This window comes from Phasianus colchicus, chromosome 7 (genome assembly GCF_987193195.1).
Source record: "Phasianus colchicus chromosome 7, bPhaCol1.hap1.1, whole genome shotgun sequence".
NCBI lineage: Eukaryota > Metazoa > Chordata > Aves > Galliformes > Phasianidae > Phasianus > Phasianus colchicus.
In genome coordinates, this window is record NC_143442.1 from 20309667 (window position 1) to 20334603 (window position 24937).

At 36.4% G+C, this 24937-nt stretch overlaps 1 protein-coding gene across 1 annotated transcript in view; it reads right to left on the reverse strand.

Annotated features, from left to right (window-relative positions):
* Nucleotides 1-24937, reverse strand: part of OLA1 (Obg like ATPase 1) — an 86217-nt gene that overhangs the window by 15483 nt on the left and 45797 nt on the right. The window contains exons 6-7 of the mRNA XM_031599452.2: nucleotides 21334-21414; nucleotides 20974-21071 (exon numbers count right to left, since the gene is read on the reverse strand). Of these exons, the coding sequence (XP_031455312.1) occupies nucleotides 20974-21071; nucleotides 21334-21414 (179 nt within the window). The remainder of the gene's footprint in view (nucleotides 1-20973; nucleotides 21072-21333; nucleotides 21415-24937) is intronic.

Genomic DNA, 24937 nt, shown 5'->3' on the forward strand with positions numbered 1-24937 from the left:
AGGAAAAAAAACCCAAAGTAATACTGCTGGGAATTCTTGTGAAAGCAATTAATGTCCTCAGAATATGATTTTGTTAACATTGCCTAACATAGGTTGTCTAGTATAGTACAGCATTTCATCTGCGCTAGATGTTCTACACCTGCATGTATTCACCATTCTTCAGTACATTAAAAACACACAAGGACACGACTCCTAACTTGCAGCTTTATGCTACTGACTGATCTGTGAACACATTTCAAATTAAGACTTGGATTAGCCAACGCAGACATCATTTAGTTGGCTTGGGTTTGCAAGATGCTAGCACTAGAAGGAAAAATTAACAGAACATGATATTACCTGTAAACAGAATACAGACAACAGTTAATGGACAAAATATTTTCAACCTAGGAGAAATAAAGCCTGCATAACAGAAAAATCAAGTTGATGATCTCTAAAATCAAGTCTGAATTTAAACTTATCAAGACAGCAGAGCAGGAGTGAGAAAGAGAAAAAAATTCAGCATGATTTCTGCTGTCAATAAAGCTTCTAGTAAGAAGAGACTTTCAGCACCTTACAAAACTCTTTCTAATGAAAAGTCAACCAAGGTAACTCTATTTTAAACATCTGTAAGGAGAATCATTCATGAAGAGTAAAGATCTTGAAATTCATTTTAAAACATGCCTTTCTGATCCACTGTTCAAAACTTCAGCAGTATCTCTTTATCTATATTATGGGCCCTCAAAATGGTCAAAATCAATTATGACTTAAAAAATAATGGGAACAGTACTACTCTGCTGCTGTAGCACCTGCTGGCATGTGAAAAGCTTATGGTCTGCGGTTCTTCCTTGGCCTGCCAATTTTGAAAATTATTTCCGTCCTAAACCTAAAAAAGACATAGTTGTTGCTGTCAGTAAGCATCAAGCACAGTGAAGACAAAACTACTGATGAAACTGCATAATAATGCAAGCTGCAACAAATGGTGTGTACTGTGTTTCACGGTTACAGGCATAACAGGCTCCACTTGTAGCCAACACACTTCGGAGTGAAAACAAGCATTTAGAAATTCCTATCCTCTAATTATTTCTGCTATCATTGCTAAAATACAGATTTTTTTTTAACAATTCTCTTAAAAATTATAACACAGCAGTTTGAAAAATTGCCCAAACTACAGCAAAATCTCAGTCACAGGACATATGTGCAAGAGAGTGATGACTGAAGTACAGCTACAGATCAGCAGAATTGATCCCTATTCTGTTGACAGGTTTACTTCTCCTCTTGACAGGGATTCTTACATCAAATGGAACACTGTATTCTTAACGGTCCTGTATGAAAAGGATAGAAGAATTTGTATCAATTCAGGGTCTCAAAATATGAAATCCCACAAAGAGGTATTATAAGACCTGTAGAAACAGAATACTTGGTCAAAAGAACACGTGATGCCCTAACAAAAGGAACAAGGTACGAGCTACTACATCTGAAATTTATATTCTTCAGTTCTTCTACAGTGCGCACACATGTGTACATGAAAATACAAGGCCATAATCTCAAGCAAATAAGTATGATCTATATAAAACTCCCATGTAATAAAATACATACTAACACTTGAAATAAGACACTAAAACTTAAAGATCAATTGGGGATATATTCCACTAATGCTAATTAAAAATCTGCACTCAGTAGCATAAATATAGACTATAGCATGTGTTAGTTTTGGTTTTCACTAATGTAGAAGAACAATTAAATGAAATCTAAACAAACTGCCTCAATATTCCTCTCCAATTCTCTTAATGGAATATGTTCTCCTACTCACACATGATCAAGTGAGATCAAGAGAACTTCCTTGCACCTCCAATACTCATCTTTATGACCTTCTTAACTGCGGGGCCTCTCCATATCACAGAACTTACAGGAATGCTCTCTTCCTCTCTCCAGTTGTTAAAAACTGAGTAAGCATTAAAACTACAAGATTCAAACAATATCACAACTAGAGTATTAGATTGAAAATAATGAAACCTATTTATCCTTGTTTTCTGCACGCACACAACCTTCACCACATTCTAGGTCCACACTCTCCCTACTCAATAAATCAGAAATTTTTTATTTATCCAGAGAAAAAGCAGCATCTAAGCTCTCAGTACAGCAATGAATGAATTAGTAGAACGTTTAAAATTTACACTACAGCAGCTCCAGTAACACAGTGCTTAATTTCAGACACCCATGCCTAACCTCACTCTGCTCCCTACATAGTTAATGAAGCAGGAGACTCTTTCGAGGGCAATTCAGAGCACTTACGTTAGGGACCCAGGTCTCACATTCTCCTTAAGGCATCTTTTCTCTCCTTCTCTAACTTCTCATAGCTACAAACTAATCCTAACCCTCAGTGACCTTAGGTGATCAAATTATGTGGTGTGTCCCAGTGTCATCTCCTGCTGACATTTTTCCCACCAAGTACTCCCTAGTAAATACAACAACAGATACTGAACTGTCATAAGAACATCACGTTCAAATAAAACACTACATGAAGTAGGGATTTTCAAAGTGTGCTGAGATCAGCTGAAAAGCAGCCACGGAAATATTCAATTCTACAGACATGGTATGTTTATATGGTTCAACTATGGTGAAAAGAAAAAATCCTCAATTAAAACATATTCGAATGCTAACTTTGACTTTTCAGAAGCAGGATTAAGTACATGGATCACTGTCTGAAGTTACACTTTATCTGACAGAGTAAAGGATCTCTTAGACACAATTTTTCCAGCTGCAAATAGAATTATAGTTTGTAAGAATTCTGTAGATGGCTGTATACATAACATAAAACTGAAACTTGGCTGATAAACCCACCGCTTTACCTGTCTTCATTTTCTTATTGATTATGGAATCAGAACACATTGAACAGCCCCAGTCATTTTAACAACAAAGGAATCTGACTCAAAGAATTTCCACCTCTAAGTTACAGCTCTCTGTGACATGCTTGACCCTTACAAATACTTGCACTAACAATAACAAAAGCAAAAAGCAAGACCTACTTCAATCTTTGTATTTGGCCCCAAAACCACTTTTCAAAGGAAAGCTAGGAACATGAGCCCAAAACGAAGCTAATTCATGTTTGGTTTCTTCTGACTACGAAAAAGGCTCCATGTGCAGTGGCATACATGATAGTTGTCAACATAAATGAAAATGTTCATGAATAAAAAACAGGCTGTATAAAGAGCTAATTATAATATTACTATCAATTGCTAGTTTGCACTTGCAAATCTTTCATATCGTATAAATGCATTGTTTCTGACATTTCTCTGTAGCTAAACATCACATCATTTCACTTTTTCAAAGTAGTTCAAGTATGCATAGGATATGGTATAAGGAATACATCTACAGTTACAATGATAGTGAAAGTGTGTAATCATTAAACATTAACTTAAAACTGTTGGCTCCCAAGTGAAAAAATCTGTACCTCCGGTAGCCTACATAAGCTGATTTTTATTTTCTGTACAGTCATTCTTTCCATCCAAAACACCAAACAAAAACGCCTCACCTGATGATGCATTTGAAGTCTAAAATAACAGACACACCATTTGCTTACCATTAGCTAAACTATTTGTAGCAGTCACCTACACTTTTAGCATGTGACATGCATGAAAAGATTAAGCAATCGATTAAAAGCACCACTCCTACTTTAATGACCAAATTATTATTATTATTTTCCTATTTTAGAAATGTCGCAGAATTTAAATTTGGAAAAAGCCTGCTCAAAAGGCAAAAGCCCTAGTAAGCAACATATGGCTAAAAGCAGACCTAGCCAAAGGAAGAACACTAAAAAATTGTAGCGGGCTGTTATTCTGGGACACGATAGCCACTTCATTTCTCCACCAAACAGTAACTTAACAGACAAAGCTATTTAAGACTTAGTTTTGTTGAGCAATGATACCATCAAAAAAGAAACAATCACAAAAAGAACCTCAGTAAATATAAGAAATTTGGTTTAAAGGAAAAAATAAAGCGTGTCCTGATAAATTTGTTTTCATTGATACGACATCTTTTCTACACAGGAAGAATACACCTACAAAGTATTTGATACGGTGCTGTACGTGAAACCACTCATTCCCTCAATAAAGAGGCCGAAGTGGATATGCACAGACCGTATAGAGCAATGCACTGGATATGCTGAGAACAAAAAGGCTTTTAGGGATATCTAAGAAACTAAGAAGGAATCTTAAGAAACTAAGTTTCTTCAGGATCAAACTTGCATAGATCTTGTTTAATACCTACATTTATGACCTTGACACAAACACTAGTTGCATGCTACATCTGCTGCAAGCAAGAGATGCTTTCCTGAAGAAAAGTCATCATCAGAAGTAGCAAAGTAGAGGGACCATGATATTTCAGCCTTCTTCAGAACAACTCTGAGTCATCAATAACAATGCAACACAGAAAAGGCAAATGTAATCTACAGATCCTACTGGAAATAATTCCTTTTAACTGGATGTGTTATATCTGTATCTCCATGTACCCATGAGTACCACGTGCGGATGTGATCAGCTAAATTCACAGAAACATTATCTATTTTCAGAACAGGTCAAAGATTATCAGAGAAACGCAATCTCGCATAAATGACAGAAACAGAATTGACAACGTAGGCACAGGAGGCAAACCTCAGTTAACTAAGATCCTACTTAATCTACAGGACAAAGCTACCAGATACATCCTCCAAGGAAAAAAGCTAGCCATGGAAAAAATGTAGGGTGGAAATCAGCAGAACATTTTCAAAGCAGGACAGCAGTGATGTTCTGTGAACAGCCACTCAGTACTAAGTGCAAAACAATCAGCTACTGTTAAAAAAAAACTTAATTTATGAAAGTCATTATTACATTGTATAGCTACCAACAATAACTGGTTCTGTTCTGAAGGCAGAGGGATTACAGTAATTTAGGGATTACCATATAGTTACAAGGAAGCACTACACTTCATGAATTCAGAAGTACATAAATGCTATGCAGAAATGCAAAAGTGGGACAAACGGGTCTCAGTCTTGTACAAATCAAGTTCCTACAGGTTTGGTAAAAACCAATGCCTCCATGAGGAAACAGCATGAAGAATTCCACTACCACTTATTTGATTTAGCTGGAGCTAGCCTGTTGGCCATCAGGGGTAGGCTGGCAGACTGAAAACCACGCACAAAGTCTTTGCTAGCCAAATGAATATGACACTACGTGCTGTTCAGTGCAATGTGCCATTTTTAAAGAATACATCAGTAATCACCATTGTAAAGAATCAAGACTCAAACTCAAGAAAAACTAGGCTCCATGAGCTCTGCTCTTCCCAAAGTACAACAGAAGTCAAAACTAGGCCATAATACTCTCAGATCATGAATAGGTTGGTGTAGATCCAGCACCACTCAAAGAGAGTAAACAAGGCTGAAGTGACTACAGCACTTGCGTCCCAGCTATGCAGAGAGTTATTCCAAAAAGCGGGCAAGGTACAAATTTTTTAAACAGCGCTAATGAGAACACGGGACAACATTATCCAATTGATCAAATGAAGAACATGATTACTTCAAGATATGTGGAAAAATACAATTTACTTACTTGTCATCACAGATGGAAATCTAAAAGAGGCAAAAATGGTTCTATAAAGGCATTACAACTTACCAGATACATACAGCGATATCTGTTTCAAAGAAACATTTACTGGAAGTCCTTCAGAAGAGTTTACAAAAGCTCAGAATTTATTGTATTTCTGAAACCACCATTTATCAAATGAAGTCTTCTCATTGTCTCATAGACAATGGACAAAAAATAAGAACCTAAAAACAGCAGACTGAAACACGGTAAAGTTAACAACCATCACATTGTTCCTAGAAAGAGAAGTTCCTCTCAGAAGCAGCTGCTGCTGGTATTTCTCCAGTGGGTTCGTACAGTTCTCATACTCTGCATGGGCACGTGTGTGTGTAACACCCAAAGAGAAATGCCAGGACTGTAGCAGACTTAAAACAACATATCCTTAGTTTGCTATTTACCACAGAGAAACCATACATTATACATCAGTCAGGAAGATACTGTTTAAATGAAAATAATATGACGAATAGAACTTCACAGAAATAAAATGCCTAAAACAGAAGTCCTTCCCCAGCTCTACAGCAGTTACAAAATAGCATGCAATAACTGTTTATGGAAAAAGCTTTTAGCAAATATGTGCAGAACTTGTATGATGCAATTTTCAAAAAAACACTACACTACAAATGCACTCCATTCATTCAAAAGCAACTCATACCCAGTACTATAGAAGCTGAAGGTACTGCTCAATGCAGTGATTCATAGTTCCTCTAATAGAAAGATTCAGCAGTTTCCAATCGAGACCTTTATTCCCTCTCTGAATAAATGATGCCTGAAATTTTTATTCTTGTTCTAATGGAATTTCAATGGCCTTCAGTGCAAATCTACTGGAAATTTTCGCATATTAAGTGGAAAAAATTAAATGATGTTAACCACATTTTAATGTGATTAAGGCTGACAGGGTCATTATTTCTGCTAATCACTCAGTTTTAAAAGCTCAAACAAAACTTTGTAACAGCCAGTGTTTTTCCTATTTTTCTGTATGTCTACTGTAGTTGAGAATTAAAGCCACTACAGAATATGAAATTGTATATATCTTGAAAAAGACTTAGTTTGCTCCAATTTGTACATGGGCTTCATTATAATTAACCTTAAGATTTAAAAAAAAAGAAAAAAGAAGGGAGGAAATCAATCTTACATTGCGTATGCCACTACTTCTTTTGTCTTCCTCAACCAAGAGGCAAGAGAGTAAATGTAGCTTTTCCAGCAGTTCCTATTAGCTACTAAAAATGAGAAAATATTTCTGGCATGCCTTTACAATGAAACAAATGGTACATGTAATCATCCAAATAATTTTTTTGAAAGTGTCCGTTGGGCCCTGCAATTTGAAGCTCTGTTTGCTACCATTTAGGTCAGAATAAGCTATAAAACAAGCATTAAAAAAAACTTTAAAAACAGAGGCATGAGGCAATGACGAAAAGCAAACAGCAGACAGATCTCAGTGTCTCGCCGTTTCCTCCAATGGACAATAAATGACGGAACAGAAAGCACAGGCTGTTGCGGCAGTGACTGGCTCAGTTGTGAGCCTCAGGGCCTGGTGGGTAATGCCATGCTTCTGCTGGAAGGCCTGCCAGTCTCTGTGAGCACTGGGCCATAGCAGACTCGAGGCAGCCAAGGAAGGCAGCAGGGTTTAAGCAAAACCAGGCACTCATCTGTCTCCTCAGTACTACTGCTGGGGTAGCTGTTGGAGGTTTAGTCTTTCTTTACGGATGGGAGTTATGTTTGGCTTGGGTTTTAGGTTTTTTCTTGCAGGATCAGTATTTTCTGTAAAGAGAACCAATGTAATTAATTGGTTACTGTCTGCTTAATAATTACTATGGCCCTCTTGGGATACTCATTCTCAGAAGACCCGTACATCTCATGCCAACCTCTCACAAAAAAAAGAAAAACCCACAAAAACAAAACATAGCTTGATGTGGCCATGTTATCTCTCTGTTCACAAAATAAAGGGGGAGGAGGAGGGGAGGAGGCAGAAAGTATTTTAGCATCCGGCTTACTTTTTCTCCTCTATGGAAGTGACTGTTTATATTTATGTTACTTTAGTAGAAAATGAAAGTTCAAGACTGACTCACATAGATCATTTCTATCTGGTTTAATAGATACATTTCAACCTTACTGAATCGTTAAAAACAAAAGCAATATTGCAGCAGCTTCTTCAATTACAAAAACTATTATTTTTTTATATTTAAACAAGATTGTTACTTTCTTAACATTAAGGTACATTAAATTTATCTCAAGATTTATTTCCTTCTCATTCCTTGGAAAGCATATAACCACATAGACTGCAATTTTCGTATCTGCTTCAGAATTTCAGAGAAAAAAAATAGCTAAGGTAAAACACAGTAATTAATCACACGATTCACCACACAAGAATTTACTTCTACCTTCGTACCTAGCATGAACTCCTAGCTTTGTATTTCAGTACCCAGCAGCCTTTTTTTCCTAAAGAACATTTGCTCTCTCCCTAAACACTTCCTATAACAAGAAAAATATTTCAAATGATGTTAGATCAGTTACCACCATGGCACAAACTACGTTAATATCAATATCACAATTTCATCTGGAGTCCGTGATGTTCTCAAAAAGCAACATTACTGGCACTGCATTGTTGGACCTTCGAGCTTTAGTGTGATGCTATGCGCTAGTGCATCAACCAACAACCTCACAGAATTCTTGAGCTGATCTAAGAAGGGACCCTGCTGAATGTCCTAATGCATCTTATTGTGAATCTTCAGCAAATAAAACTTCATGTATGAGCTCATGATGTGCTTTGCTGCTGGAAAGTCACAGACTCTGTGGGAAGCTTTTTATCTTCCCAGCAGTAAGTTCTCTGAGAACATCAGTGCAGCTACTGTAGTTACCTGTAGATTACTTGTATTTTCTCACATCTGTGTCCAGCAATCTAAACCATGATGATAAAGGGTCATTAGGTTTTGAGTGAGGAAGGGGATGGACTAGACAATTTGCTCTGATAAGCTCCTTGTTGCGAGCTCCAGTTTAGAATGTGAAATGCAGGATAGGTACGTTCTGTGCTCAAAAAGCAGCTCACTCAGAACACCAATTAAAAATCATACTCATGCCATCTGAAACTGTATCAACACATCTCATCTGAAATTTTTACAATTAATAATATTGCAGTAAAATAATTCTGTCATGGTAAAAAGGACATCAACTGTCTATTAGCCACAAAAGAATTCAGGTACAATTACTGAGATAACTGCTGTTTGGAGCACAGCAAAGCAATTTCCCACAGTGGGACTTACAGTTCAATTTACCAGTTGGGCAAATATTTTGTGCTCTGTAGTGGTCCAGAGAGTTAACAGTTACCTGTAACATTTGAGCAGTGTTATACTTGGAGAAAACTTTCTTCAACCGAAACAGGTGTTTCAACTTTACCTGTTCCAAAGAGCTACGTATTTTTTTTCTGATCTGGTTCTAAGAGTCACTTTAAGGCTTTTCAATTAACGTGTAATGCAAACTAATGAAAGAACCAGTGGACCTACTTTCCCACTTCACACTACTCACTCAATAAGGTCTTTTACGTTATAGGCTGCTTGGAAGAGGCGTGAGAATAAGCACAAGGTCACCTGTAAGATTACGATAGCCCTCAAGTGAACTTTTTCCTACGATAGCCCTCAAGTGAACTTTTCCTTAGAGAGCATTCTTAATTCAGTAAAATAATAAAGAAGATCACTTGAGCTAGACAGTACTGTCACAGAGAGACATACAGCCAACAAATGGAAGGTTGAGTTTTTACATGTAGCAAAACCACATTACACCATGAATACAATATACAATGAACGAGAACACCCCCACTGACTTGCTCAGTGTTAGATGTGTAAGAGTTATTTAAGATACATATAATGAAATTACGTGTCAAGTTCCGGAGAGTAACATGGTATTATACTAGGCAATAGATAAATACACAGAGAGGAAAAGGAGCGCTTGAACATTTGGTCAACATGCAAGCCACTGGAGAAAACTGACACACAAAAAAGTATGAAGAATGCAGCTACTACACTTAGTGCACCTCAAAATGAAAGGTTAAGACAATTACCATTCAAACACTAACTCATCAGTTCAGATAGTTCAAAGGGGTTGTTCTACACTGCCCTTGCAGAGATGACGATATCCTGCTATGTTGCTTTTGAATCTTAATTTCAAGTCAGTGATGAAAAGACAAAATACTGCTATTTTACACAAAAACATTAGGTCTATTTCAAAGCAGGATAATAGTAACAGTGCATGCTCATCATAGACTTTCCACAGAGATTCAAAGTTAGAACTGAAAGAGAGTTTTAAATTTGGTCGGTTACTTTTATCTCATACGTACACCTCTGCTGGTTTTATCTTCTGCAGCAGCACTGGCTACATACACCACACTTGTTTTTCTTTACCAGTACATGGCCTCTAGTGAAAATGCAATGTTTAGGGAACTAGCATTAACAGTCTGCATCATCATAGAAAATGAATCCTTAATAATTATTCATACACCAAGTAACTGTAAACCCAAATCATTTCAGAAGACCTGAATGTGTCAAGAACTTTGACAATTATGACTGGAGCCAGAAAACTGTAGCACTGCAGAATTTCTTATGAATTTTTCTAGTTACTTTTTATAAATGCTGTCCTAGATGACAGCTTAATGTGTACCACATGCAATATTTATTCTTCTTCAGTGTCAGACTGTCTAGCCATCCAAGGGAATACAAAGAATGTCACTTATTAGGATAAAAGCACAAGGAAGGTAATCAAGGACATATGTAACATCAGCCAATCATGCCCTATTTCAACATCCTATTCCATTCATAACAGTTCAACAATTATTTGCTTACTGATAACTTGCTTTCAGGCTGTTTGTGTTCCCCATAATGGTGGTTTGCATTTATTTTACTCTTTAGAATTGGACACTTGCTGTGCCATGCATGTTTGTCAAAACTTTATATCTTCTGTCAGAAATAGCTTTAGCATATCAAATCATTTCTATGTCAGAAATCACTAATAGAACAATCTAGTTACCTTTTATGTCAAAAGGGCACTAACACAACTAGAAATCGCACATAAAAGGATACTGCACAATCACATACTGCTGCAAGACAGGCAACTAACATTTTTTTCTTTAATATACCTTGAGCTTGGTGGAAAAACCTAATAAAGAAATTAGACTTTGACCAAAATGGAAAAAATAATTCAAAAATATACTGTCAAAGCATAAGGGCATTAACTATTTTTTAAAGTTGCGTAACTAAATGCCTTCCTAGTTCTCCACACCTCTTTCACAATACTTATAGTTACTTACATTACAGGACACCTATATGCAATAATTGTAGACATCTTATCAGCTGGTTCTAATCTGGCAGATGTGAGTTATGAAAAGTAATTAATTAAGACAAATAGAGACAGGCAGATAGAGGGAGCCAAAGACAAACATTTACCCTTCATAAAGTTATTTTAAAATAATAATAATTTAAAAAATCCTATAGGAAACCAAACACGCATGCACTTATGCACACACTTCATTAATCTGAGTATCTTGGAACAGAAAGATTTCATTAAATAAAAACAGGTATGGATTTAATGAGCACATGAAATAAAACAAGCTGGGAGAACCATCACATGTTTTAGATCCACAACATTTTGTAGGCTTTCAATGTATTAGGTGTTAAGATTTTCTTTTTATTTATTATTTTTAAATAAAAGCCATTTGCTTGGACTTAGATTCACTTTAACTCCAGAAGTGTAATGCTGTGCCTGTGTATAAAAACAAGAGTGAAACTTGATATAAGGTGAATCTGATATTTTCATTGTTCAACTCAATGAAGTACAAAACCAGTACATGCAATTACTTTCTTCCAGTTATTTATCTTTTAAATATCTCTTCAGACTTCAGTAATTATTGCTAGAGCACAATAAACCCCAAACTTTATTATAATTATTGTGAATTCAGTAAGAAGCTATGGTCAGATGATAATAAAGGATAATATAATGCCCATCCAAATATGCTTTTTGACAGTTTTTTCCACTAAGACCGTATAACCTTAGAATCTCCATTTCCAATTTAAGCATGAAGCAGCACCTATTCTCTGTTTTAAAACAAGAATATATAAAATCAGTGACTATCAGCATTTGACAATCAGACATTATTATAAGTCATTATAGGAAACTCAAGTTGTGAAAATAAAATACTCTGCAAAAACTTTAGTGTAATCCTTGGTGGTAAAAACAATCAGTTAAAAGGAAACTGATACTCCTATACTTAATGCACAAAATAGAACTATAAATAATCATAAAATAAAGAACATAAAACATCAGATTTTCAATAACAACTGTCAATGAAAAAAAGATCATCAAGTGTAAAAACAAAGAATTTATATACTACAGAGCAAAAAGTAAACTTGAAAAATAGGTGCCAAAGTCACAGCAGTCTATATTTCCAAGACATAAAAAGATTGCTCCTCAGACATCATTTTTCTATTTAAAATAAATTATTTTTCACTGACTAACATTTCCATTTAGTTTTCTGCAGTAAATAAGAGGAATATTCCTTAAATGCTCTCCCAGAGAACAAGGATGTCACAGACCAGTCACAAGAGAAAATTTCAAGATGAGCAATATTCCCAGAAAGCATAAATACCTCAAATATCAAATGCAGCAAGATAAAGAATGGTGAATGAAGTAAGTTTCATTTCAATGATAAGAACTTAATGAGATTAACAGAACTCTGCAGCACATAATGGCAAGAAATGTTTGAAGACGTGATCCAGAGAGACCAATTCAGTCAGCAGAATAGTAGTGGTGCGAACACATACACTTGTCTGCAAATTAGATGTGTTAACATCGAGTAACAGTTTATAAAAGGAAAGTTGCTTACTAATTTGGACATTGTTTAAGAGATAATATTGTAATGGTACTGATAGACATATCGAATTCAAATTTTTCAAAGTTTTAAAGAGGTAATACACATAGTTGTCTTGTTATTTCAGAATAGGAAACAATATTATCAGAGGTTCCTTTACTTAGAAGTATTTGAAAGTGAAAGCTGACATGCTAGCTATTACATCCTTTTCTACAATGAGAACAAATGACTGTCTTATTTCTCAAAAAAAGAAAAAAAAGAAAAAAAACAACCTAAAAACCAACAAACCACCTTACAAGAAGCAAGGAGGTATCACACAAGGAATGAGAGGTACTCCATTTGCTCCCCTAGCACAGCACAAGGACCTCTCTACAGTCATTCAAAAGCCCCTTTCTCCACTTTCCAACTTCTCAACAGGAGTCGCACAAAAATAAATGCTGGTAGGTTTTAAGTGTCATGACAGATTTAACAGTAATAATAACCCAACAGATGTTGAAAGCAGGGTACACACACCCCAAGCATCTATTTTTTTTATTTTTCATATAATCCTATGTTTTCTGGACGACAAAGACTTGCTAACAATGCTCATTCATTCTGAAAGGCACATGGCTCAGTACATTTATTAATAATAAGTAACTTTTATGAGCACACAATTACTATCAACATAAATAAACCCTCCCTGCTCTTTGTAAAGATGATCTTGCACATCTCTATTAGTTGATTTATGAGGGGGAAAAAAAAAGCAAATACCCTATAATTACAAAACCATGAAAAAATAAAAAAACTTCTCTAGGATAAGACCTGTTTATTGTTCATTAACAGGATAAATTCAAGTTAGTCTTCTCCTAGTTTAGTATACAGGCTTGTTTCTTATGCCGCTTTTTCCCTTCCCTATATCTCTTTTTTACAATGAAGAGAGAAAAACACGTTTTCTCTTTTAGTTTATCCATTTCAATGTTTAAGTTAATGTTAATTGACTTCTCTGCCTCTGAACACTATGATAGAGATGTCTTCTCCCACAGGTAGAAGCTAGACAATCTAATAACATAAGCCAACAATGAGAGATCTGTGAAGCTAGAAATCTCAGCATAGATAAATGAAAATACATCAAGCTACTGAAAAGTCCTAAACTTGCCAGTAAAAGGTAACATAGGTTGTTGGACTGTATATTGTCAAAAGCTATGCTGTACACTGCCGTAACATACAGAAAATGAATTTAAGACATGAGAATTCCAACAAAACATGTATGAAAAAGCTAGGGATGTCAGCATGGAGAAGCACACTGCTCAGCCAGCCAAGCCAGTATTACCACACACCATTCTTCTGTGGAAGTCCCTCTCTTCACTGCTTAATGAATGAACCAAAGTTGCATAATTCATGGATATCGAATCCTACTGCCACATTATTCTCTCCCGCTTCTTACCCTGCAACAGTTTGGTTAGCTCTATCAGCAGTTGTTTTGCTTGTTGAAAGCTATCACCTGCCACTAAAGATTCTACCTATGAAAATGCAAGCGTCTAAATAAAATACCACACAAGTTACCTGAATGTCAGAATTGCCATGTCAGACTAAAAAAGTATCATTACCAGGCAGCAATTCCTAGGACTATACAAGCCAACAGCAAAACTGCTGGAGTGCCTGAACTCAAAGCTGCAGTTGTTCAACATACACTGTGGCCACAGAGCTGTGTATGATGAGCTCATGAATTATGGCAATGACAGCCAAAAAAAAGACTCTAACAAACACTTAAAAGATCATCTGGAGAGAGAACAAGAAAAAGAACAGAAGATGGGAAGCAAAGCTGAGTTCTTCAAAAGACAACTTGGGATGACATGCAGCTGGTAAGGCAGGGCTCGTAATAGAGCAACGAAGTCAAAAAGCTGTTATGAATGTTTTCACTGAGCACAGATTTACTAGCACGAAGCATCCATCAGTAAGTAGCTCTTTGGCGTTACCCTGGTAGCACAATCATCAAGAAGCACACAGATGTGCTTGGAGCATGTATGGGAATTGCTGGGAGGGAATGCAGGCAGGTTTGGCCATGCCGGGCAGGCATTTGGAACTGCGGCCTGTTGGGCTGACACCCACACTGCAGAAAGAACTCTCAATGGTAGTGGTCACCCTGCAGCATTTAATGAGTTGTAGGAACAGCTTCAAGCTACCCCCATCTGCCTAGGACTGGCCTGCCCAAGAACGGAGATGTTCCCAGGCGCCAACACCCACTTTACCTGTTCAAAGACTCAAAATATCCCAGGTAAATCGCTGAGGCCTTACTTCCTGTCTTCACGGACTCTGCTGGAGCTATTTATAACTGCCATGTTGTAGCCAGGTGGGCTGAAAGTTTGGAAAGCAGCTTCACCATACAGTACTGGCCATTTTTAAAACATCCCAGAAACATTTTCTTTGAAAAGCTTTACTTAGGAGCTGAGACTTCACATTTGGCACAGAGCAAACTCAGTACTGGAGATAAAACATTGCACTTCCATTAAAACCCAGCCAGACACGGCAACTTTCACAATCTACAAAAAACAGAAATTCACATTCTCAAGAGCAACTGCCCAAATCAACACTGCACAGTCTCAAAGATTCAGCCTTGTTACACGGCCCATGGTACTGCATGAAGCTAGAGCAGAACTAGACTTTTTCTGCCTCATTTGGGCGCCAAGGGGGAGGGCATGCACGAGTGCTGAGAGTAGGGAATCCATCGCTTCCTGTGCTCAGACACAGGTCTCCAGCTCCTGCTGTTACCTAACAATACACATTCACATTCAAAAAGACAACAGGACAGGCACAGCAAAGCAGAACCTGATGAAACAAACCCAATCTGGAGGACTGGACTGAAACTAAGCCAACGAGAATGGGATGAAACCAAAGAAAAGAGACAGATGACCTACAATGATTTAAGGGGTACATATCTGCTGGAAAAATGATGGGGAAAAAAACTGGGACACATAGAGCAACTGAAGGAAAAGTGTCTGCAATTGGTAAGACAGAGAAGCAAGAAGTCAACTGGGAATGTCAGGCAAAGATGCTGGAAAGAAAAGAGACAGCAATTAGGTTGATGTGTGAGAAATTAATTTGTATTCATTAATCTGTATGAGCCATAATAAGGAGTAACTGTTCATTAAGCTAACAGCACACACCATTCCCTACTAACATAGGTAAGTGCTCTATGGAAAACACATGCAATCCCCCTGTTAAAATAAATAAACAAACAAAACCAAAACAACTTAAAACCTATAAAGTCTTCTGTCTCACTCTAGCACTAAAGGTGCAACAGAAAGCTTCAGTCCTGATCTCGTTAACGGATGTCTTCTGACTTCTGCACTGGTACATGCAGAATACCATATATGCACAGATAAGAATCCAACTATTAATAATTTTAAAACATTTCAGTTCTCAGAGAGGAACAAGAAGTGTTAGATATTAAAAAAATTAATATTTTCAGCAGTTCAGAAGAGAACCTTAAACCATTTAGCAGCTATATCAAAGAAATCACTCAATACCACAATGACATTACCGTTTATCCTGCATTTTAAGGAATTCTACATCTTCAAAAATGTTAAGAATACACATTATCTACTTAAACATCCATGACTTTGCAACCTATAGTACATTTAAATATTCACTTAGTATCAGAAAATAAACCTAATTCAGCAAGGTACTGAAGGTACTGAAAACAGCATTCTGCACTGACTCAAGTAACTTGCCACACCATCAATGCACTGACATTTGCAAATACTGCTCTAAAGGATGTAGCTGGTTTAAAACCTATCCACCACAAAGTGATGCATCTCTATTTCTCTCTGTTCATTACCTACAATACTCCTCCTTCTAGAAAGGAACTATTTTTAGGTATTCGGTTCAAATAGTTTGTTTTTAGCAAAATTTGAAAAGTTCGTGTACAAAGGCTGCTCCAAAAGTAATGCCTTCCATTTTATTACATTCGTCTACAATATCAGAGATGGATGCTGGTGATATAGCAGTAGAAGCTGAATCTTCCCAACAGCATACAACTACACCCTGTAGCTGTGTGACAGATGGCAGCAGAGGGGCAGTCCAGCAAAATGGTGTCTGACATGGAAGTGCAGATGAAACAAAGGTGTGTCACTGAATTCCTCTATATGGAAAAAACTGACACCCACTGATATTCTTTGATGCTCACTGAATATTTATGGAGACAAAACAGTGGATGTGAAGATATGAAAACCTTCTGAATAGCATTTCTCCTCTCACAGTCCTGCTCTGAGCCCTCTGCATTCTATCAGTGCACGAAGTTGCCCTGCTGTTCTGCTAAGATGGTGAAAACACACCTATTGGAAAACTTTCTTTTCTAGGTAGTCTAAAAGTGAAAGAGTGAAGCAGATAAATCCATATGCAGGCCCATTGGGTCTTCCTCATATTTTACCCTTGATGTTTCTTTCTTAATGTCAGACTTTTTTTTTTCTTGTTATATTTAGAACATCTGAAGCAATATGGAAAAGATGAATAGAAAAGGATTATTCACTCTCATACTACAAGATCTAAGAGCATCAAATGAAATTATGATGTGGCAGATCCAAAACAAGCATAAGGAAGTACTTCTCCATATCGCACATAGTTAAACTGTGGAAGTCCCTGCTCCAGGATATTGGGAAGCCGAAAGTACACTTAGGTTCAAAAGGTCAATGGCTATATTCATAGAATAAAGAACAGTCAAATTATCTACCACAGGTATATCATATCTGGCTCAATCAGTTCTACACTAACATTGCAAGAAGCTGGGCACATATACTCATATATACTCTGTTTAATTTTCCTATAGTCTTCCCTGGACATCTGCTAGAGGCCTGTCAGAAACATGATACAGAAGAGATAAGTGTGCCATCTGACCTAATTATGGTTTTTCCAAACTAAGACCATAAAAAATCCTACAAGAATTAACAGGAAAGGGGCTACTTATTAAACAAACACACCTTTTTAAACATATACAGGAGTCAGATATGTGAAGAGTTACCTATTCCATCAGTACCCATTCAAAGATACACTGTTCAAAAAAACTTAATTGGGATACTAAACAGATTCCCAATTTCATACTTGATACTATAAAATCTTTAACACCATAATCAGCTCTAAGCTGCAACAGTCTGAAAAATATCACTTGTTTATATCAGAGGTGTTGAGTCAAAAAAAAAATTAGCGTATGCAACCCTGACATACAACATTGTTCCTGGCACCTGCTGCAAAGAATCATTCCAAAATACTGCAGTGAACAATGTGCTAAGCATTACCTGCTACATCTGCTTATTAATTAGCTCAACATATTTCATAATTGAATTCTGCAGTACGACCTCTTTCTTTAAGCAAGACTAAAATGTAAACCTTTATCTAGGTGAAGACTGCTAAGTCTTGTGTCCTGGGTGTGACATTTTGTAACTCAGAAAGCAGCCCCAACTGTAAATGAATGGGCTTTTTTAGAATGTTTTCATGATATATTACATTAAGGTGGTAGTATACCCATATAAAAATCATTCCAAATTATTAAAAAATGGGCTTAAGTATTCACTAAGATCACAGCAATATGTAGTACGAATGGTTTCAGTGGATTCCTCTATACAACATCATGATTACTGTCATCTGATCATAACACAAGTGCGACTAACGCAGCTGCCATGTCAGCTTCTCTTCAGGGGCTAGGTCTTAATCATAAATCAACGGAATGACTAATTCAACATTGTTAAAACCAGCAAGTAGCTGCTTGGAGCCATTCCAGTTTTTACATCTTTCAAAAGGTCAATACACCTACTCAGACACACAATAGTCCTATCTTTCACTATGTTTTCTTCTCTCCTAGGATTGAAAAATAACATGTTAGCACTTAAACGTAAGTATGTTTTAACTAACAATTAAAATGCTCATTAATTCTGAAAGAGTGACCTAGTAAAACAAAGACAGTTTTAGTTCTCCTTTCATACCCACAATCAAAAAGCCTCTCTTTGCTGTTTTAAATACTTCTATAGCTGTAAAAGTCTCACGAAAACATTCTACTGCTGAGCATTTCCTGCGTTACCCTTACTTTTGTTACAGCAATATTACAAATTAAGCTCAGAAATAAACTTCCTCAAGTTGAATGACTAGTCTAAATGTGGCTTACATTTCAAATATGTACCTCTGCCCTCAAAATAATAACAAAAATCACAAATTAAGTGGCATCTAACAGCAAAATATATTGTAATCATTTACATCTGCTTACACCACTCAAATGGCAAAAGCCTACCGTTAGCATCCTTCATAGAAAAAAATTATTCTGCTCTTAAATATAAAAGCTTTGCTGCATAAACAAGAGGATTTAAAGCTGTAGCAGAGCGGCTGAATGAAGGAAAATGGCAATCTTTTTGGTTCTTGTAGATGCCTTTCCCTATCACACAATGTTTCCCACTCATAAATACATGACAAATACTTCCTCAATCATTTTTTACGAGCAGGGATGCACAGGGGGTAGTCAATGGCTAGCTTGAGGGAAAATAGGAACAGCAGGAGGCAGAAACTGTACTGAAAATGGCTATGTGGTAAATTCTCTTCTGGAACATCACTCAGCTACCCAGGCTTTGATCTTTCGGCTACAATTACACTAACATCCATGAGATCTGGACTTTTTTTTTTTTAAACGAAATTATTAATTGTAATAGAAACAGTTAAACCATTTCATTGTATGACTCCTCAATTCAACAGTCTGATTTTTTTTTATTTTTTTTTTTTACAAATTAAAAATCGTAATTTATACAAAGATATGCTTTCAATTGGGTTTAACTATGTCATCATCACAACTAGTCTCACAAAAAACATGGGGTGACTGGCGACAGCTAAATCACAGACTGGCGTCTCCTAAGTAGTCTGTCTACCATTAGAGTCTGGGAAATGGTATTTACTGTACAATTAGAGCCAGTGAGCTCTACCTGTAATCATCCAAATACAGGTGTGAGGATCCCTTTTGGACAAGGAAACCAATGCATCCATTTTCACATAAACTTCCACGTCTGTACTGTTACAGCAAACCTCAGGAAACCTCAACATTTGCACTCAGAAAAAATATATCACCTGACAACAACAGAATGAGTACCACTACCATGACTTTGAAGACTTTCCTGGATAGAAACAGTTCTAATGTTCATATATTCCTTCCTACAAAACATTCAAAGAACGAATAAACCAATTTAATAATTATAAAATCCAGCCAAACATGAAAAAATTTAATTATTACTACACTGGTTATCAAGTTCAATCCAAAAGTCTGTTTTTTGGGGCTGAGATTGGATGCTATTGAAAAGATTAAATTTTGTTCTTAAATACTAACACAGAATGTCTTGGAGTATCAAAAGGACAGTTTTAGTTGCAGTAATTTCACAGAATTTATTCTAATGATTTATTGGAGTTAACCATCTGACATTAATTATTGTTTTGGCTTCCAGTCTATGAATGTTTATTTTTCAGTTTAAAGCCTTCTCACTCTTTGATATCATATGGAAATGAGAAATTTTAATGGAAAATTGAAACCATGTGCATCTAAGTACTTAATGAAGTACAGGGAGAAACAGAGGGTGTACTTTAGGAGAATTCAGATATTCCGCTTTGGATACTTCTGATTTGTTTGGATGAGCTACACACATATCTGTTCACAAACATGCGTTCGTGCATCTTCAAAGTATTTCACAAGTGTTTAAAGATCTGAGAACTAAAAAAAGGCTTGTTTGTTTTTTAAACAAAACATGCTGCAACTGATTTTTTTTCAGAGTATACTATTTAATCTGTTCTTTCCTCCACAAACTAAATATTTATCCCATCTAGAGCTTCCTATGACATGCTAAATGTTGTACTTCTCAACAGTGGATTTCCACCATGTCTATCTACCATGCTAGCCCCAAATCTTCATCCAGCTCATTGAATGCTTGATAAATACATGATGGTTGATAAATCAATTTAAGTCACACTGATGTCAGAAATACATGAAAAAAAATCCTGTGCTGTCCATGACATTAAAGATCATCAAGACAGGCCTATAAACTGTAAGTGAAGTGTGAGCAGTAGCAATGAAACCAGACAACAGCGAACAGAAGTGGACTGTTAAAATATGCAATTTTGCCCGTTTGAAAGCTTTCTGTGCAACTCACATAGCATTAGTCCTTTGGCATTCAATTCATTCCCTTGGAATGAAAGAGATAGTGTTCAGATGATCAGAATAATACATGATAACAATACATGCTTATTTGAATTAGTAGATCTAAATCAAATATTTTCTTCACAGCTAATGGGTTCACATAAAAATATAAGCAAGGAAAATATATTTTTTCTATTCTATACTTTCATTCATGGTTTTACCACACACACTGTACTCAAGCAGCACGACAGTGGGAGTATAACAAACAACAGAAGTGTAGCATCAGTTTTTATTCCCATTTGAATAAATATATTTTGACTTTAACGAGCAAGGAATTATTCACTGTTGAACAAAGTGTGACATAGAAACACAGATATTTATCTGAACATACTTACCATTTGTTTTTCTTTCTAATGTAGTCTTTTTCAGAGAGGTTAACCAAATAGATCATGGGTTTTGATGTGAAAAACAAATGTTTGTTCAAAACATCGATCTAGAAGTGAAAATGTAAGAGAAGAAATTTAAAAACAAGTTATATCAACTTGAGTTAAATTAAGGACTGTTTTCCTCGTGGCATTTCTGAGAAGGCAACACAAAATCTAGTGAGTAGATCACACTGAAAAACAGAACTGGCAACAAATTTAACGTTCAATACACTGTGGATGTGAATTTTTCAAAAAAAAAAAGAACTGAAAAAAGACAGTAACAGGTTGCAAATTTAGAAGATAGTTCATGGGATAATACTTATAGCCTACCTCTTTGTCATTCCAATCATGATAGAAGCGGACAGCTTTCTTTTCATCTATTACCCAGGTTTTGATTTTGCACATTACATCCTAAGAAAAAACAAAAATAAAAACCAAGTCAAAACTCATCTGGACATCAAACAATTCTGTTCCATAAGCAAGGCATATACAAATTAAAATTCAGTATGGACATGCTAATTAAAAATTAGATAATATAACTTAAACACAATTTTTACCATCTCAGAAAAATAAAAATTCCTGTTTTAAGAGACAGTAAAGACAAACAGCAATTACTAAAGCAATACAAATCCCATCATCAGAAAGTTAAATACGTGAGATCCAAGTATCATCTCCTGCCATCAGGAAAATTAGCAGAACTCATAAAATGTATGTAAAAATCAGTACATTTTAGATTGCTTTTCAAACTCAGTAAGACGCGACATTTCAGCATCCAGCGGGAGAGACCACGCACAACATAAACATGCCATTAAGAAAAGGGAATGGGTGGGAAAAAAACACCGCGAATGTATTTTTTAAATTGTTCGCCAAAGAAATTGAGCCTATTATTGATGATCCACCCTTCAAAAAATTAATTCAAATGGCCAGAGCCCTTTTTATTCCGCATTAATTTTTCGCCAACACCTTCTCCCTCCCCCCCAAAATGAAACCTGCCAAAGCCTCCATTACACAATGGCAAGAGCCTTGCTCTGGTGACCTCCAACCAGCTGCATTCACTTTCAGAACATCTCTCTCCGCAGGAAATCTAAAGGCCTTTTAGTTAGCAAGCTAGTGTGCATTCAGAAGGAGTAACTGCAGGAAGAGCCCAATGTGCTTTGTTTCTCTGGCCTTTCTTCACAGAAAGATTAATCATCTGTGAAATGGAAACGGCAAACAGCAAGTGACACAAACTGAACCCTTCAAGCCTTTCCTCATCAGTTTTGTGGTGCTGAATCTGAAAGCTGCGTGTGGCACGGCTCTCCTTACAGGCAGGTGTTAATAAAAGGCTCTCGGGTCTGAAAGGTCACCCTTGGCTCTTCTAGGAGTAGTACATTTCTGAGTCGTCGATTTTTCTGAGAGATAATTTATGATCATGCTTTAAATAATGCTTTTTTTTTTTTTTTTTTTTGTTATAATTGACACAACTGAGAATTAGGGTATTTAAAACACAAAGAACCATTCCGTGAACCATTGAGCGCACAACATTTTTTACACTTAGTGCTAGGCGGCTGAGGCACATTATAAACAACCACAAATAACATCAGTATTTACTACAGCCTTTTCTAGTCGAGCAGTTGCTGCAGTGAAAAACAAAGACAAAGCTCTTCGAAATCTTCAGATCCTGATTTGAAACCCTCCAGGAACAGGACTCCCCACAGATTTTAACAAGGAAGGGGCACGCTAAAACTTTTAATGAAATCTAACATGTTCTGACGAAGAATAATCACTTTTACTCTCCTATAACTGAATTTCACTCATAAACGTTTAAAAGTGGCTAATATAACACCATTTCCTACAAGGAGAAGATCAAAGTGCTATATTACAAATGCATTATGATTAAAAAAGCACTGTGCAGCTTTGCTATTAACTGTTCTTTAAACCCTAAAAGGCTTCCCATAGATCTCACTTGGCACTGCATATACAACCTTTGACAAGTAATGTAGACCATTTTTATTCATTGCCTAAAATTGTAGGCAATTATGTGCGTCACACTGGCCACCTGCAAATTCTGAATGCCTGCTCCAGTTGTCAGAGCAAAAAACTAATGTCGGAGGGGATTAATCTAGGGGGAGAGAGTCCTCTTTAATGGCTCCAGCAGGTGAAATGGCCCAGCTGGTTACTGTGATGAGTGGCCAGAACAGCTTATGTAGAGACATGCAACAAGATTACACATAAAGAAGAAAACAGTGGTGCCATCTTATCTTTAACCCTATCTGCTTTTTATTTTTTAATTAATCGGTATAAACGAGGCAAGGGCAGCAATTCTAACGATAAGATTCTAAATGAAAAGTACCTATCTTCAGCTTTTTCTCAAATACATAAACAAAAAAAAAATCAACACAATCTCAAAGATTCCTGGTCAGCAGTGAAGGAATCCTGACTGCGCGACATTTCAGGTTTTAACATAATGCTATAGGGTACCTACCACGTGGTTTTTAGCATTATAATTCCCCCCCCATACAGCAACACATTATTGCACATAAACTACAGTTGATAAAAGATTACAGAAGAAAACATTATAGCAATAGTTGTTAGAGAAAATCTTTTCAGCTTAAGCGGCAGTAAAATGTTTTCTTTTTAATTATGCCGTAAGGGGTGCTGTGTATTGTGGAACTTCCAGAAAATTTCAGAAATCGATACAGCAAACAACATTTGCTCTTTCTAAAGCATATTTACGCACGTAGATGTAAATCAGAGCTTCCCATCCACATTCTTCTTCCTACAGCTACATATCTAAGCCAATTTTGACACAAACATGACTTTTCAGAGTTAAGCTGTAGGTACTCAACTTTATGCAGTTTACAGCTGTTGTTCGAGAGGAACAATTCCATGGGTAACTTGAACAAGGAAGGCTGACCAACCCAAGGTGACGTGCAGAGCTGGCAGCTGTCTGAGTGCAGATCTGTTTCAGTTTTACAGAGAAACAGGTAAAACATTGGAAAGCTCTATTTAGAGAAAGGATAGAAGCTTAAAGAAAAGAGAAAATCTATGTTTTAAGCAAGAAGATGGAAAAAAAAAAAATAGGAATTATTCCAAGAGGAATTTTTTCTGTTGGAATATGTGGGCAGCTGCAACATGCAGAATGTAAGGCAGAATCCACAGCTCAAATGACACGAGTGACAGAGGAACTCAAATTTTCCTGCACCAGTGGTGGTGTCATATTCAAATGATATTTAATACGATCCCTTAACAAGGAATCTGCTACATGCTTGTGACAATATGAAGAAAGGCAACTACTCCCATATATTTCTTGTTCACTTGGCTGCCCCAATACCCCAAACAAACATGCAAAAAGCACATTTTGAAGCTGTAATTCATTTAGCACTGTTTTTAGTTTTATTAATTGCTTCTATTTAGGCCTGGTGAAAGAATATGAACTGACCTTTTTACCTTCACTATCATTGTAACAGTCATTTAAACACATTTAGTCATTACTCTAGTTAACTCCAAGATGTTTAATAACAGAACATGAAGCAATGATCTGCCTGGTTTCATTAGGGCTGGCCTCCCCAGTTGTACACTTCGAGGTCAGCCTGCCACCAGCAGAACAATCTACTTCTCTTTGTTGGTGACAAAAGTACTCTCTTGTTTTTCAGCTAGGAGCATTATAGCAAGCGTCATTTAAAACATCATCAAAAAAGACTCCAAAATCCAAATTACTTACAATTGCAAATGCATATGAAATACAGCAAACATCATGAATATCAAATACCACAGTTTTAAACATCAGTTCATTTCTGACTATATCCTTGGCAATACACTTAGTGCACACAAATACTTGGTATACTTAGCTATATGCAATACTGAGTTTATGTCCTGTCTCGTTTTTCAAAGATGACGAGCAGTCAACACAAATGTTAAACAGGAATTTTGCAATACGTATTTATAGTATTTT